Genomic DNA, 15,198 nt, shown 5'->3' with positions numbered 1-15,198 from the left:
AGCCCAACTGGTCTATGTTGGCATTTACGCTCTACATAAGCCTAAATGTTTTTCTATCTATTATCTATTCATGGGATGTGGGTCTCACTGACAAGGCCAGTATTTGTTGCCCGTCCCTAATTGCCCTTGAGAAGGTGGTGGTGAGTTGCCTTCTTGAAATTCCGCAACCCTTTGTTGTGGCAGTTCGGTATAACTGAGTAGCTTGCTAGGCCATTTCAGAGGGCATTTAAGAGTTAACCATATTACTGTGGGTCTGGAGTCACATATAGGCCATGACCATGTAAGGACGGCAGATTCCTTTCCCTAAAGTCCATTAGTGAACCAGATGGATTTTTACAGCATTCCAGTAATCCAGTAGTCACCATTACTGATACCAATGCCCACTTTAAAATTTAGTTGTTCTATGCAGGCATTTTTTTCAGTACACGCTCCTTTTACACCTTCTTGCACAACCACACATGTGTGGATTTATCACAGAACAAGGCCTGCATGGTACCTTCCAGGTTGCTGCATAGGCACACACCTGCACAGTTTAGCAGGAATATTGTCTGATACTAGCTTTTTATTCCAGATTTATTTAATTTACTGAATTTAAATTCCCCAGCTGCTGTGGTAGGATTTGAACTTGGGTCTCTAGATCATTAGTCCAGGCCTCTGGATTACTAGTCCAGTAACAAAACCACTTTGCTACTATACCTGAATATGACACAACTGGTTAATCTTTTGGTACAGCAACTTGTAATATCAATAAGCATCAGACTGACAGAAAGTGTCATTGTGCCCATAAATCCTCATGGTGGATTGTCAACTTCAGCCAGATCAATTATCCAGTTTCCTAGACCTGCCATGATTACTAAAAAGGGACAGTGCCCAAGACCGAACAACTATTCACCTGATCATCTCCTCCACAACAAATGCTGTAATGGTTAGAGAAGGGGACACGAAACAAAAAAAGTTGTGGAGGGTTAATTAAATAACATGGAGGAACAATCAATTTTTAAAATGTGATGCCATTTAAAGGCCTGCTCGGGTCTGAAAAAAAAACCTGACCCGAGCCTGACAGAACCACATCCCACCCAAGTCCTTCCATTTTGTCCCTCGCCCCACCTGACCATCAGCTAACTTACCTTCCATTTTTCACTTTGGTGCTGATCTGCACAAGCTTAAAATAACTGTAACAAAACCACCTTTCTAGTCCAAAAATTAAATTAACATTGGAGCCACTTACCTGTGATACAGCATGTCCGAACGAGCCTGACCCGAGCCCAAATGCCGGACCCGGAAGTGCAACCCGACCTGACCCGAACCCGACACATATCGTCAGGTTCGGATCGGGTAGCAGGACTTTAATGCCATTGACTCCCTTCCCGCATAACCAATTTAATAACTGAATGAATAAGTGTAAGCAGTTTCAGAAAATACACTTTCATAAGCAGATCAAGCAATAGAGCAGTGCTAATACTGGACCATGACCCGAGCAGGAACTGTAGTGGACTATAGCTGTTAGAGAGGGATTTCATTTAGAAATGCTATGTTCCCCTGTATTTCACATTTATTTTGCTTTACTCACCATTCAGCAGCTGGTGTGACAGGCCTGTTTCCAGGACTTGGGCGATACTGCTCTTGGTCTGATCATGAAGAAATAGCCTGGGATGACTATCCCAGTTACCTTCCTCTCCTTTTGATGGGGAAATGTCTTCTGCCCCTTTGTCGCTCCTCTTAGTATACCCCAGCAATAGTGGCTGCTCACATGTTGAACTTTTTCTTCCAGACTGATGCTGTTTTCCCTTGGTTTCAGTTACACTCACTGTGAGACAGTCTGGAACTTCATTCCAAGGATTTTTTATACAAGCACGAGATGCTGCTGACCTGAATGGTGGGCCTGTTGGAACCTTTACTGTTATTGATAAGAACTCCCAGCTCCTGACATGTGGAGATGTAAAAGTGTGTACCTGCTTGTCAATTCTATACATATAATAGAAATTCTTCAAAATCCATCTGGAATTTTGTACTATTGGTCAGATAAACAGCAGATATCTTCATTTTAATTTTAAATTTATGAAAAAGGTACTTGGGGGCAGGGGTGAAAGTAAGTGGCTAGAAGTGATGACGGAATATAGATTTTTTTTTTAACTGGATGAGCTATAATAAGCTCAAACGCCTTCCTCATCCAGATTTATTCTGTGATTTTGTAAATCTTTTATGTTTTGCAGTTTAACAACAACAACTTGCATTTATATAGCGCCTTTAACTTAAAGTCAGCATGTAGTTAATCACATGTAGTAATTTTATGGAATGTTTGAACATTAAAGTGTCAGACTAGACAGAAAGTAAAAAGTGAAATGTTTCGAAGTGCTGAATATATTTATTGTATGGACCAAGCTTGTGTTGAGCTCTTGTCTCTCTTCCATAGGACTCTGCAGTCAGTCACACAAGTTCAACAGGAAAACACACAATTGTGGTGCTGTGGAATCCACCCGTAACAAAACCAGATCACATCCAATTCCTGTAAGCAATGCAGTACATTTAACAAACAGCATTCACTAGATAAATCAAATCTGTCTTTGTAATGAATTAGGATAACTTTCCACATTGTTCAGCAGTGAGTCTTTGGTGCAGGTCTAAGATGGAGATACAACATGCAATTAGTGTAAGTGTGAGTGCAACATCAGTTAATGTGCATGGGGGAATCTGTGTGTTACCCAGATTATCATATTTTACTGTGATATGAATTAGTTACATATTTGGTACTGCTTTTATCCATCAGTGATCCTACTATACATTCTTTCCACTTGCTACACACCTCTCAACTGAATGTCATTAAATAGTGACATAAAGGGACTAATAACAGCAATAGCAAAACAGATCCTGGAATTTAATCACTTGGGAACCATTCATTTTATTTTGCATCTACAAGAATAAAATAATTCAATACAATTCCATTACTTTTTCTACTGTAAATGGAGGCCTAATGTATAAGTATGTTGCAACAATGGCAGTGGATGATGGGTGTTCACATTCAGCAATGGAATGCTGCTTGTCCAGTATCCAAGTTTGAATCCCTCTGATCAACTTTCCAGCCTGGCCACAGTACTGAAACAATCCCTGTCAAAGTCTCAAATAATATTGTTTGTGACTGTGACTGTGATACACTTATACTCCTTATCCTTCTCGAACTACCTGCAGCCTTCAATACAGTTGGCTAAACCATCCTCCTCCAAAACCTCTCCTCTGTCATCCAGCTGGGTGGAACTGTCCAGCTTGGTTCCAGTATGTATCTAATTGTAGCCAGAGAATCAGCTGCAAAGGCTTCTCTTCCCACTCCTGCACTTTTTCCTCCAGAGACCCCCAAGGACCCCATACTACTTCTCATCTACATGCTACCCCTCGGCTATATCATCCAAAAACACATCATCAGGTTCTACACATCTGACAATGACACTCAGCTCTATCCCACCTCTTTAAACCCCACCAACTGTCTCTGATTTATCACATTGCTTGTCTGACATCCAATATTGGATCAGCAGAAATTTCCCCCAGCTAAATATTGTCTTTGGTCCCTACCACAAACTCTATTCCCTGAGCACTATTTCCAACAGTCTTAAGCTGAGCGAGACTGTTTGCTGCTTTGGTGTTGTGTTTGACCCGAGAAGATTTTTCAACTACAATCTGCACCATCACCAACTTCCAACTCCATAACATTGCTTGATTCTGGCCCTGCCTCAACTCATTTGCTCCTGAAACCTTCATCCATGCCTTTGTTCCCTCTAGAATTGTCCATTTCAATGCTGGCCTGGCTGGCCTCCCATTTTCCACCCTAGGTCATCCAAAACTCATCTATTAGCCATCATCTCTGTGCTTGATAATCGTCATTGGCTCCTGATCCAGCAATGCTTCCATTTTAAAATCCACATCCTTGTTTCCAAGCCCTCCGTGGTCTCACATCTCCCTATCCCCGTAGCCTCCTCTCGCCACACAAGCCATCAAGATCTCTGCATTCTTCCAATTCCAGACTCTTGTGCAGCCCTGATTATTATCACTGCACCATTGACAACCATGATCTCAGTTGCCATGGCCCGAAGCCGTGGAATTCCCTCCTTAATCACACTGCCTCTCTACCTCTTTTTCTCCTCTTTTAAGATGCTCCTTAAAACCTATTTTTAATGTTTCATGGGATGTGAGCAATGTCGGCATTTGTTGTCCATCCCTAATTGCCCTTGAGAAGGTGCTGGTGAGCAGCCACCTTGAACTGCTGCAGTCCCTCTGGTGCAGGTACGCCCACAGTGAGGTTAGGAAGGGAGTTCCATGTTTTTGATCCAGTGATAGTTAAGGAACAGCAATATAATTCCAAGTCAGGATAGTGTGTGGCTTGGAGGGGAACTTGCAGGTGGTGGTGTTTCCATGCTTCTGCTTCCCTTGTCCTTCTCGGTTGTAGAGGTCGCGGGTTTGGAAGGTGCTGCTTGAGTAGCCTTGGTGCGTTGCTGCAGTGCGTCTTGTAGAGGGTACACACTACTGCCACTGTGCGCTGGTGGAGGATGGAGTAAATGTTCAAGGTGGTGGATGGGGTTCCGATCAAGCGGGCTGCTTTGTCCTGGATGGCATCGAGCTTCTTGAGTGTTGGAGCTGCGCCCATCCAGGCAAGTGGAGAGTATTCCATCACACTCCTGACTTGTGCTTTTTAGATGATGGATAGGCTATGGGGAGTCTCTATCATCTTTCCTGCTATCTCCTTTTGTGGCTTGGCGTCTGTGGCTCAAAAATGTTTTTATTGATATTACCCTTGTTTTACTACTTATGAAAGTGTAAGGTGTTATTCTGTGCAAATTCTCTACCTTGACTTTTTCCAGTAAAATATTACAATACTTGATCAATACAGAATAAAGAAATGTTAACTGTATTTACTGCATGCAAGAGCTTTAATGCAGTACTTTGGGCTAATTGAACTTGATTTTCATCTTCACTGCCCAGGCAGTAATCTAGCAGTGTGAATTGTACCCTATATAGAAACTGCCTCATTGTTATTCCATTGATTTCAATGGACTAATAAGCAGTGAAGGCTGGATTCCATAAAGGGCATGTAATCCACCCCACCAGATATTCACCCAGTCAGTGAAGATCAAAACCTACCCCATTGACAGATTTACCTTTATTGTATTGGAGGACCTGCATCTGCAGTTAACTCTTGGGATAAATTTCTTTTGTTGCTATTTGTAGCAAAATCAGAAACAATTATCAGTTTAGGGCTCTCCTCATTTTCCAGATGACTTTGAAGTATTAGGAGAGTTTAGCTGCAGAGAGGGAGAATTGATATCAGTTGAAATTTGGAAGTGCTCAATCAGGTTGTTCGTATCAGGAGAGTTTAGCATGGGAGATTGACCCCATCATCCTTTGGTAAGTATTTCCCTTGTCTTCTGACTGAAAAATGGGCAAAACAAGATTGAATTTCTCCCTTAACTTCATCATTCTTCATTTCAGCGTCACGATCGTTCAGAAATTCAACATTTACTGGGTGAAATTACATGGTCCAGTAGTTTCTCAACTAAATGCCCCTCCTCTTCCAGTACAGACGACAACAGAATCTCCACCAATCCTGCCAATTACCTCCAAGCTGACTAAACCAGTAAGTGCCCTCCAAATAGATTCAGGATAGGGTGTTGGATTTCAAGGGGGAGAGATGGAAAGGGATGTTTCAACATAATTTTGATCCATGTTTTGAGTAAACATGTGAAGATTTTCTGAATTTGCGCTGAAGTTGGATTTTATTTTATGAAAATTGATCTTGTGCCTTTCTGCATAACAAGTCATACTTTATTTGAAATTGAGCTGCAAGTTTTGGATGGGATATTGTGGGAACCTTTCTTGGGATTTCACACTATGTACAGACGATAGACGAGGATTCTCATTGGCAGCACAACATCAGAAAAGCAGCCTCGTGGAGCTGATAATGTAATATCTATGTAGTGAGATCAGTCTTGCACAGCAAATTAATTCACATACCTTTGAAAACTTTAACTTTGATTTACAAGCCTAATTTCAAATAAAGAGCTCTCTGTTTTCCAGAAAAGCTTGAGATTAAACTTCCATCAAATTAAATCAAATATAAATTCAGGTCAACAATTTTAGATCCTGATTTCCACCAGTGATACTTGGGGTGGGCGTGGGTGAGGAGGAGTAAATTTAACGTAACTCACCTTGCGGGAAACTCACAAGATTGGTTGGAGCACTGGTTTTATATCCCACCCAATATTACCTCTCCAACTTCAATGGAGAATAAAATCAGGCGGGTGTAAAACCAGCGTGGCATCTGATATCGTTCTATTCCTGACTGGCAGGTTAGGTTAGATTTGCCCCCTATAAGTTTCATTTTGTGCTCTTTTAATTCAAAAGTAGCTTTTTATTGAATGCACATCAGATTCTCAGATGAATGAAAATACATTAATTGTCACACTTCTCAAAGTAATAATAAATATGACCGATGATTGGTTGCAGTGAGTGATTTGTTAGCACACGGATGAACTCAGAAACTGTAAGTTTCACTGTCTCTGAGACGTCTTATGTCGAATCATGGTACTTGAGCAGCAAGTCATGCTGCTCATCCTAGTGGAAGATCTTGTGGGACGTCATGCTGTGTCAAATCAGTCATTCCAGGGAGCCAAATAAATTCTGAGGTTAGATTAAACACTTACCCCAAAATCCTTTGGCAGAGAATTTCTAAGGGATTTTCCCAGTCTCCTGCTGTAACTTCAGTAGACACTCATGATAAACGGCTGTTTTTAACCATTTATGCTCTTTCTTTGGCGGGTGTTGCACTGATCGCCTGCCCAGGAACTCCGATGGCAATTTGTAGGCCTATCTTTTTGAGAGTACCATTTCTTTGAATCAGGCATGTGCCCAGAATTAGTGTTAAATTCTTTCTGAAATGCTAAGTACTGAGCTTTATACCAATGAAAAACTATCACCCTTATTCACCAACCATGTGGAAAATGATCCATTTTAGCTTCTTCTGTTGCCAGTTCAATGTGACGGAATGTGGCAGTAAAAAATTCTGCTTGCGGAATCCCCCTGGATGTGACCCTGAGCTGGACCTACTGTGCTTCTTCCTCTCCTTCACAGTGCAAGACTCTTCAGTACTGTTTGAGTTAAGTGGACCTTCGAATGGCTACATCTCTCTTGCCCTGTCAGATGACAAATGGATGGTCAGTATCATAGAAAATTAAAATTTTCCCTGTATTGGATAAAGGTAGTTGCCAATATTTACAATGAGTATGGACATGCTTATACTACAACTGTGCTATTAGTTCAGTCCATTCAATATCTCTTTCCTAGTTCTGGCTCTAGTTGGAATCGTCCGGCCTAGGAGAGAGTTGTCAGCATTTGTGCCAACTGATATCTGCAGAGTTTTGCTTTTGGCCATTTGACATTTAAATGTCTTGAGAATGTGAGTGAGAATGTTCATACTCTCTAAACATTGAAAGCGACTCCTGTTAAGTTTAAAAATGTGCAGCAGGTTCAAGGGCACTTTTTAAACCAGCTTTGACACTGCAATGTGAGACTGCCTTTTCTAGGGATCTCCACCCGCACCCCCACCCACCACCCCCCCCACCCCTCCGGAGTCAGATCAAGGCCCAACTGCAGATCTGGTGCTGCTGTGAAAAATTGAACCATTTGGCAGTGACGATGATATAAACATACCCCTAAATTAACATTCCATGGCCCATTGCGTTTAATAGGATGATGGATTAGAAGGAATCCAATGTTTTTAAATGGTTAATAGTTACATTGAAATAAACTTTTTTATTAGCAGATGAGGTGGCGAAATGGGGCCAAAGTAATATCTTATGAAACATTCAGCTGATAGTCATATATTCAATTAGTAGCATAATTTACAATAGAAACCAAGGAGATGATTTTGAGATCTCCCACCTGCTGTAAATGGGGCGATGGTGACCCAAAAATGGTACAGAATCATTACTGGCCCGTTCCTGCTGACAGCGAGGTTGTTTCTATCGTCCCTCAGACCTACTGCTAGGCAGTCAAAGTGTACTCCTGAGCCTGACATCCTTTTAACATCCAAATCAAGGTCCTAGTGCTTACGTAGAACCCTGATCTGCCATTTTAGCACATTACTGGGTGGCGGGTACACTTCGCACACACTACCTAGTATCAGCTGGCTCTGCAGCCAAAGACCTGTCCAAAGGTAAATTCTATTTAATTATTGTATGGCTGGAAAGCGCTGAGGGCCTTCTCAGGCCTCCACATAAAAAAAACGTGCTGTTGCCACACTGGGCTGTTCTTGCTCCTGATAAGGGGGAGAAAGGGTGGTGATGAGCTCGCCTGGTTTTGTGGTACCTTTGGGAGAACTTCGGCTCCTTGGCACCCCCTCCCCAACTTACCTTAGGAGTTCCCTTTGGCTGGACCACCAGCTGAGACAAGACGGAGCGTGCACTTGCTGCCCTGCATCAACCTGGTTGCAGTTTGTGGCAGTCACCACGATGTTGGGAATGGGGCAATACATCATTTCCTAGTACTTTCATGGTGATACCACCCCATTCCTGGTGAGAGGAAGTCCTCAAAATCCACCCCCTCCCACTCCCAGAGTATTTAAGTAGTCAGGTACAAAGATCTCCAATTTCCCACAAACACTGTGATTTCAACAAAATCTGCAGTAGCAATAATGAATTTTTCAGGGGGACGATTAGGACATGCAAGCCTGCAATGTATTTGTTGGCATTAGAACCTTATTTAAACTTTTTAATGAAAAAGTAAACAGTGCAACAAAAACTCTGCAAATAGATTAGAAGGTATATTGACATAGTGGGACTTGGTTACTTGCAGATGTGATTTATATTTACTTAACAATCTTCTGTTGCAGGGTAATGATGACATCTATTTATGTGTTGTAAATGATCAAAGTGTACAGATCAATCCAGCCCATTCCATTGGTCGTTCACATCCAATATTGAACTCACAGGTAGGTTCAGCAATGCTATTTTTTCTAACTATATTCCCAATTGATCTATATACCTGTCTGAATGTGGTTGCTGCCTCCTAGGTTTCTGCATGTTTTGAAGGTGAGCAGGGAGTTCTCCTATTGTCCTAGCAACCATTCATCCCTCAACTAACACCACTAAAACAGATTAACTGGTCATCCATTTTGTTGCCGCTTATGGCATCTTCCTGTGTGAAAATTGCATGTCACATTTTCTTACATAGCAACAGTGACTACAATTCAAAAGGTATTGGCGTGAACACTTGTTTCCCCGAGATTTGATGAAGTGCTATGTACATGCAAGTATTTCTTTTTATATCTATTTGCCTTGATAACATGGATCGGGATTTTTATTTAAATGTGAGGGTGGGAACAGGGTGGGCAGATGCTTAAACCTGCCCCCAGGTTAATGTGCCGGTTTCCTGACATGAAACCAAAACACTGAAAGTTTACAAGGCTCCGAGGAGAACGAGAAGAGACAACCCGGCCAAAATGTATAAATGGCTAGTTCAGGTTGTTAACAAGCTGTTATCAGCTCTTTAAGGGCTAGTTTGGAATTTTCTTATGAAGGGATCCACACAGGATGCCAACCATAACAGGGAGGAGGAGGCGATAACTCAGCACAGAACGAGTCAGGATGGCAGAACAGCAGCAAATGGCACCATTGAAGAGGAAAGGCTCAGAAGACCCTCATTCACAGGCAACCAGTTGTACAGCACAAGGAAATTGTCTGTAATATCTCTTCAGTCTGGACAAGGGTGTTTTTGTGGGGCGTGGGTTGTGGATTCTTCTGCATACAGGCTTCATGGGTTCCTGAGAGGGGAGTTCAGAAAGACTCCACATTCCAATTGAAAGGAAGGTGTGTGCACGCTATCCTGTAAACTGCCATGACACCTTCATCCTCCAGCAATCGCAGGTGCCACAGCTCTTTGTGGAGCAATCGGAAATTCAGGGGTAGCTATTAGTGGCTAAGGCTTATCCCTTGAGGAGATGGCTGATGACACCGGTGTGTAACCTGCCACGGAGGTTGATGCACCTGAGTGCAAGGTTCATCATTGAGCAGATCATTAGCCTCCTGAAGATGAGGTTCAGGTGCCTTGATCAGTTGGGTGGTTCCCTCCAGTACACTCCCTCAAGGGTCTCATGCATTGTGTTGGTCTGCTATGCTCTCCATAGCATGGTCCTCCAGAATGGTGTGGAGCTTGAAGAGGGAAAAGCGCTGGAATGGCACAGCACCTCTTCAGAGGTGGAAGCTGAAGGAAAACTGGAGAACTGTCCCATACTTTGCAGGGATGTCGCCATGGCAGGCTCAGGAGGTGAAGCGCTCATCAGGATGGCAGAGATACTCTGGCCACTCTAACCATAAAGCGTCCGTTAAGATCAAAAGTCAGCAACCTTCCAATGGTGCAAACATTGCAAGGCTCCAGAGTCTCCACAGTCTCCACCTGACACACTCTTCCCCAAGACACTCCTTTGCTTTGGTAACCCTTGTATCCATCCTCCTGCCTTTTGTCATGATGAAATGGAAACACACAAGACTACCTTAGTGCAACAACATGCCCCGTGCTTTATCACATAACATAGAGTCATTTACAGCACAGAAGGAGGCCATAAGGCCTTTGAGTCCATGGCGGCTTGCCGCGGAGCAATCCAGTCAGTCCCGCTCCCCTGCTCAATTTCCATAGCCCTGCAAGTTTAACTCCTTCAAGTGCCCATCCAATTTCCTTTTGAAATCATTGTTTCCATTTCCACCACCCTCATGGACATCAAGCTCCAGGTCATTACCACTCGCCGGGTTAAAAATAAAGCTCTTCCTCACATTCCCCCTGCATCTCTTGTCCAAAGCCTTCAATCCATGTCCCCTACTCCTTGTACCATCAGTTAATGGGAACAGTTTTTCCTTGTTTACCTTATCTAAGTCTGGCATAATCTTGTACACCTCTACCAAATCTTCCCTCAATCTTCTTTACTCCAAGGAGAACAACCCCAGCTTTTCCAACCTAACCTTGTAACTAAAATCCCCCATCCTTGGAACCATTCTGGTAAATCTCCTCTGCACTCCCTCAAGGACCCTCACATCTTTCCTAAATTGTGGTGACAAGGACTGGATGCAATACTTTAGTTGGGGCTTAACCAGAGCTTTATAAAGGTTCAGCATAACCTATCTGCTTTTATATACTATGCCTCTATTTATGAAGCTGAAGATCCCAAATGCCTTACTAACCACTCTCTCAATATCCTGCCACCTTCAAAGATCGATGCACATGCACCTCCAGGTCCCTCTGTTCCTGCACACACTTTAGAACTGGACCATTTACTCTATATTGCCCCACCCTATCTATCCCTTTTGCCAAAATGCATCACCTCACACTTGTCTGTATTAAATTCCACCTGCCATTTGTCTGCCCATCTGCTAGCCTATCTACGTCCTGTTGCAGGCGATTTGTATCATCCTCACTGTTTATCACTCCTCCAAGTTTGGTATCATAGGCAAAGTTTGAAATTCTACTCTGTATTCCGAGATCCAAGTCATTTATATATAGCAAAAAAAGCGTTGTCCCAGCACTGACCTTTGGGGAACACCACTGTCTACCATCCTCCAGTCTGAAAAATAACCATTTATCACGACTGGCTATTTTCGGTCCTTGAGCCAATTTTTTTATCCAATTAGACACTGACCCACCTATTCCATGAGCCTTAATTTTGTTAACCAGCCTTTTATGTAGTATTTTATCAAACGCTTTTTTAAAATCCACCTAGACTACGTCCACCACATTCCCTTCATCAACCTTTTCTGTTATTTCATCAAAAAATTCAATGATCTTAATCAAGCATGATCTTCATTTTACAAATCCATACAGGCTCTCCTTAATTAACTCAAACCTCTCCAAATGTTTGTTGATTTTTTCCCCCTGATTATTGTTTCTAAAACCTTATCCACCACTGATGTTAAACTAACTGGCCTGTAGTTGCTCGGCCTGTCCTTACACCCTTTCTTGAATAAGGGTGTCACATTTGCCACTCTCCAATCCTCTGGCACCTGCCCCATATCAGGGAAGATTGGAAGATTTTCGCAAGCCCTTCTGCTGTCTCCACTCCCACTTCCTTTAGCAACCTGGGATGCAAGTCATCCGGACCAGGTGACTTATCTACCCTTAGCATAGCCAACCTTTCCAGTATCTCCTCTCTCTTAATTTTTACTCCACCCATTGCCTCTCCTCTCTGCTTCTACCAATATTTTGTCAGATTCTACTTCCTTGGTGAATAGTGATACAAAGTACTCATTAAGTATTTTAGCTTTCCCCTGCGCCTGTAAAAATATATTACCCTCTTTATTCCTAATAGGTTCCACTCCACTTCTTACTAGCTGCTTACTATTTACATGTCAGTGGAACAATTTTGGGTTCCCTTTTATGTTGACTGCCATTCTATTCTAATTCTCTCTTTGCCAGTCCTATTTTCCTCTTCACCTCACCTCACCTCTCAACTTATTGTTCTCACTTCAACACCCTCACATCATACACCCTCTTTTTTTGTTTTATCATAATCTCTATCTCCCTTGTCATCCAAGGAGCCCTATTTTTGGTTCCCTCACCTTTTGCCTTTGTTGGAATGTACCTAGCCTTTACCTGAAGCATCTCTTCCCTAAAGATAACCCACTGTTCTATTACAGTTTTTCCTGTCAGTCTTTGGTTACATTTTACCTTGGCTGGATTCCTTCTCATTGCATTGAAATTAGTGCTCTTCCAATCTAGAAATTCTACCTTATATTGTTCCTTGCTTGTCTGCATTACTAGTCTAAACCTTATGATATGATACTCTTACCCAGGTACTCCCCGACAGACACTTAGTCCATTTGGTCCACCTCATTTCATCACACCAGATTCAGCATTGCCTCCTTTCTAGTTGGGCCGAGAACATACTGATCAAGGAAGTTCTCCTGAATATATTTCTGAAATTCCTGCCCCTGCTTACCCTTTACTCTAACATTATCCCAATCGATATTTGGGTAATTAAAGACCCCAATATCACCATTCTACAGTTCTTACACATCTGTGTGATTTCCCTCCAGATTTGCTCCTCTATGTCTCTCACTATTTGAAGGACTATGGAATAGTAGTGTGATCATACCCTTTTTGCTTTTCAACTCTAAGCAAATTGATTCTGTCCTTGCCCCTCACAGACATCCCTTTTTTTCCAACATACAATGTCTTCCCTAATCAGTACAGCTACCCCACCTCCTGTTTTTTCCTTCTCTATCTTTTCTGAACACCTCGTCTAGACATATCTTTTTTTTCTTACTTGTGCCACAACAACTCCCTTTGGCCTTACACCATGAAACCTTTTGTCATTTAATCTCTCCTGCCCTCCATCCTATCACAGACTTTCCCTTTTGTTCTTTTTTTCCCATCCTTCCCCCCCGTCCCCCTTTCACTTGCTCAAAATCTATTACATTTCTAACTTTTCCCAGTTCTGATGAAAGGCCATCGACTGGAAATGTTAACTCTGTTTCTCTCTCCACAGATGCTGCCAGACCTGCCAAGTATTTCCAGCATTTTCTGTTTGTATTACTGAACATTTGAACAAGACTAGGGGAAGAGAGAGTAGGGGAGTGGGATTAGTTTTGGATTACTCTAGGAAAGAGTTGACACGGACATGATGGGCTGAATGGCCTCCTTCTGTGCTGTAAACTGGTTCTATGGTGTACAGGAGACTGACGCTGCTCCCTCTTCTCACAGCTGTTCAGCATGTAATAATGAAGCAAGATTTTCCTCATAATTAATGGGGGATTTTCTATTCCATTCTCTCTTTTTTGATTGGGGTGAAATTGTAAAAGCAGATAATTACAAAATCTAAACATTGTAAATTACACTCCTGTTTCCTCTGTCGTTAAATTGTAACAAAACCACTTTCAAAGCAATCAAATGAGACGTGATTTCATATCCTGTACTTGAGCAGAAGCATAAGTCATAGGATTGAAGCTACAATGTTGCAGTCCTATTTCTGATTCCCTGCTGGCATCGCAGATACCTCAGTATTAGTAGTTGCAGATTTCCATTCATTGGGTGCAGATTTTAATTGTGGCACCTGGCAGACATGGGGTAGTAGCAGCCTGAAAATGGCATGTGGTCACTTACCATCCCATAGCACTGGTATCCTGGTAGGGGCCTTTACATGGGTGGCTTATTTCCTACAGCCAGTTTGCACCAGCCTAGAGGTGAAAACAAATTTCTACCTGTAGGCTATTAGGAGGAACTTGGGACTCAGGAGAAAAAGCTTAGGGGAAAATGTATCAAAGCTTACAGGATTTGGGGGGACAGTGGGGGAGAGGTGGATGAGTATAAGCATAGAATAAGAGGCAACTTGATTAGAACATATAAGATCCTGAGGGGTCTTGACAGGGTGGATGTGGAAAGGATGTTTCCCCTTGTTTGAGAATCTAGGACTAGAAGTCACTGTTTAAAAATAAAGGGTCACCCATTCAAGGCAGAGATGAAGAGAAATATTTTCTCTGAGATTTGTGAATCTTTGGAATTCTCTTCCTCAAAAGGCGGTGGAAGCAGAGTCTTTGAATATTTTTAAGGCAGGGGTAGATGGATTCTTGATAAACAAGTGGGTGGTAGATTATCAGGTGGAAATGTGGAGTGATCAGTTCAGCCATGAACTTATTGAATGGCGGAGCAGGCTCGAAGGGCTGAGGCCTACTCCTGCTCCTAATTCGTATGTTCATAGATTATATTGTAGTTTTTTTTTCTGGAAGTTGGACCAGCCAGGTTAAACACAATGGCCTTTTTTATTTTCCTAAATACATATTCTGGCTTCATTAATCAAAACTGGAGACTGCTCATTTAATTATCAATATCTGATATATAAATTATAATCCAACATCATTTAATGACTTCATCAAAATATGAAGGTACAGATCAAATTTATGTCAAGAGCTATTTAACTTGGAAGGTAAACATCGCACTCGAGGACAACAGTACAGTAAAAGGTGATGAGCAAGGTTTGGGGTTGGGAAAACCTTTAGTTCTGATGATAATGGACATGCAGAATAGGCTCCCAGAGAAGGTAGTTGATTCAGGGTCAATTGGCATCTTTAAAAAGGAGCTGGAATGATAACTGTTGAGAAGGAGAGATAAAAACGTATGACGATATTTCACAAAAGGATGTAAGAGAGGATATAATTTGCCTTGGACAGCAGCCTG

The 15,198-nt window shown here is 42.2% G+C and overlaps 1 protein-coding gene across 1 annotated transcript in view; it reads left to right on the top strand.

The window, feature by feature from the left end:
- LOC137372723 (putative ferric-chelate reductase 1) overlaps positions 1-15,198 on the top strand; it is a 61,701-nt gene that overhangs the window by 21,779 nt on the left and 24,724 nt on the right. The window contains exons 3-7 of the mRNA XM_068036874.1: positions 1,799-1,944; positions 2,414-2,508; positions 5,476-5,620; positions 7,014-7,196; positions 8,873-8,971. Of these exons, the coding sequence (XP_067892975.1) occupies positions 1,799-1,944; positions 2,414-2,508; positions 5,476-5,620; positions 7,014-7,196; positions 8,873-8,971 (668 nt within the window). The remainder of the gene's footprint in view (positions 1-1,798; positions 1,945-2,413; positions 2,509-5,475; positions 5,621-7,013; positions 7,197-8,872; positions 8,972-15,198) is intronic.

This window comes from Heterodontus francisci, chromosome 8 (genome assembly GCF_036365525.1).
Source record: "Heterodontus francisci isolate sHetFra1 chromosome 8, sHetFra1.hap1, whole genome shotgun sequence".
Lineage (NCBI taxonomy): Eukaryota > Metazoa > Chordata > Chondrichthyes > Heterodontiformes > Heterodontidae > Heterodontus > Heterodontus francisci.
This window is presented reverse-complemented; position numbering and strand designations above follow the sequence as displayed.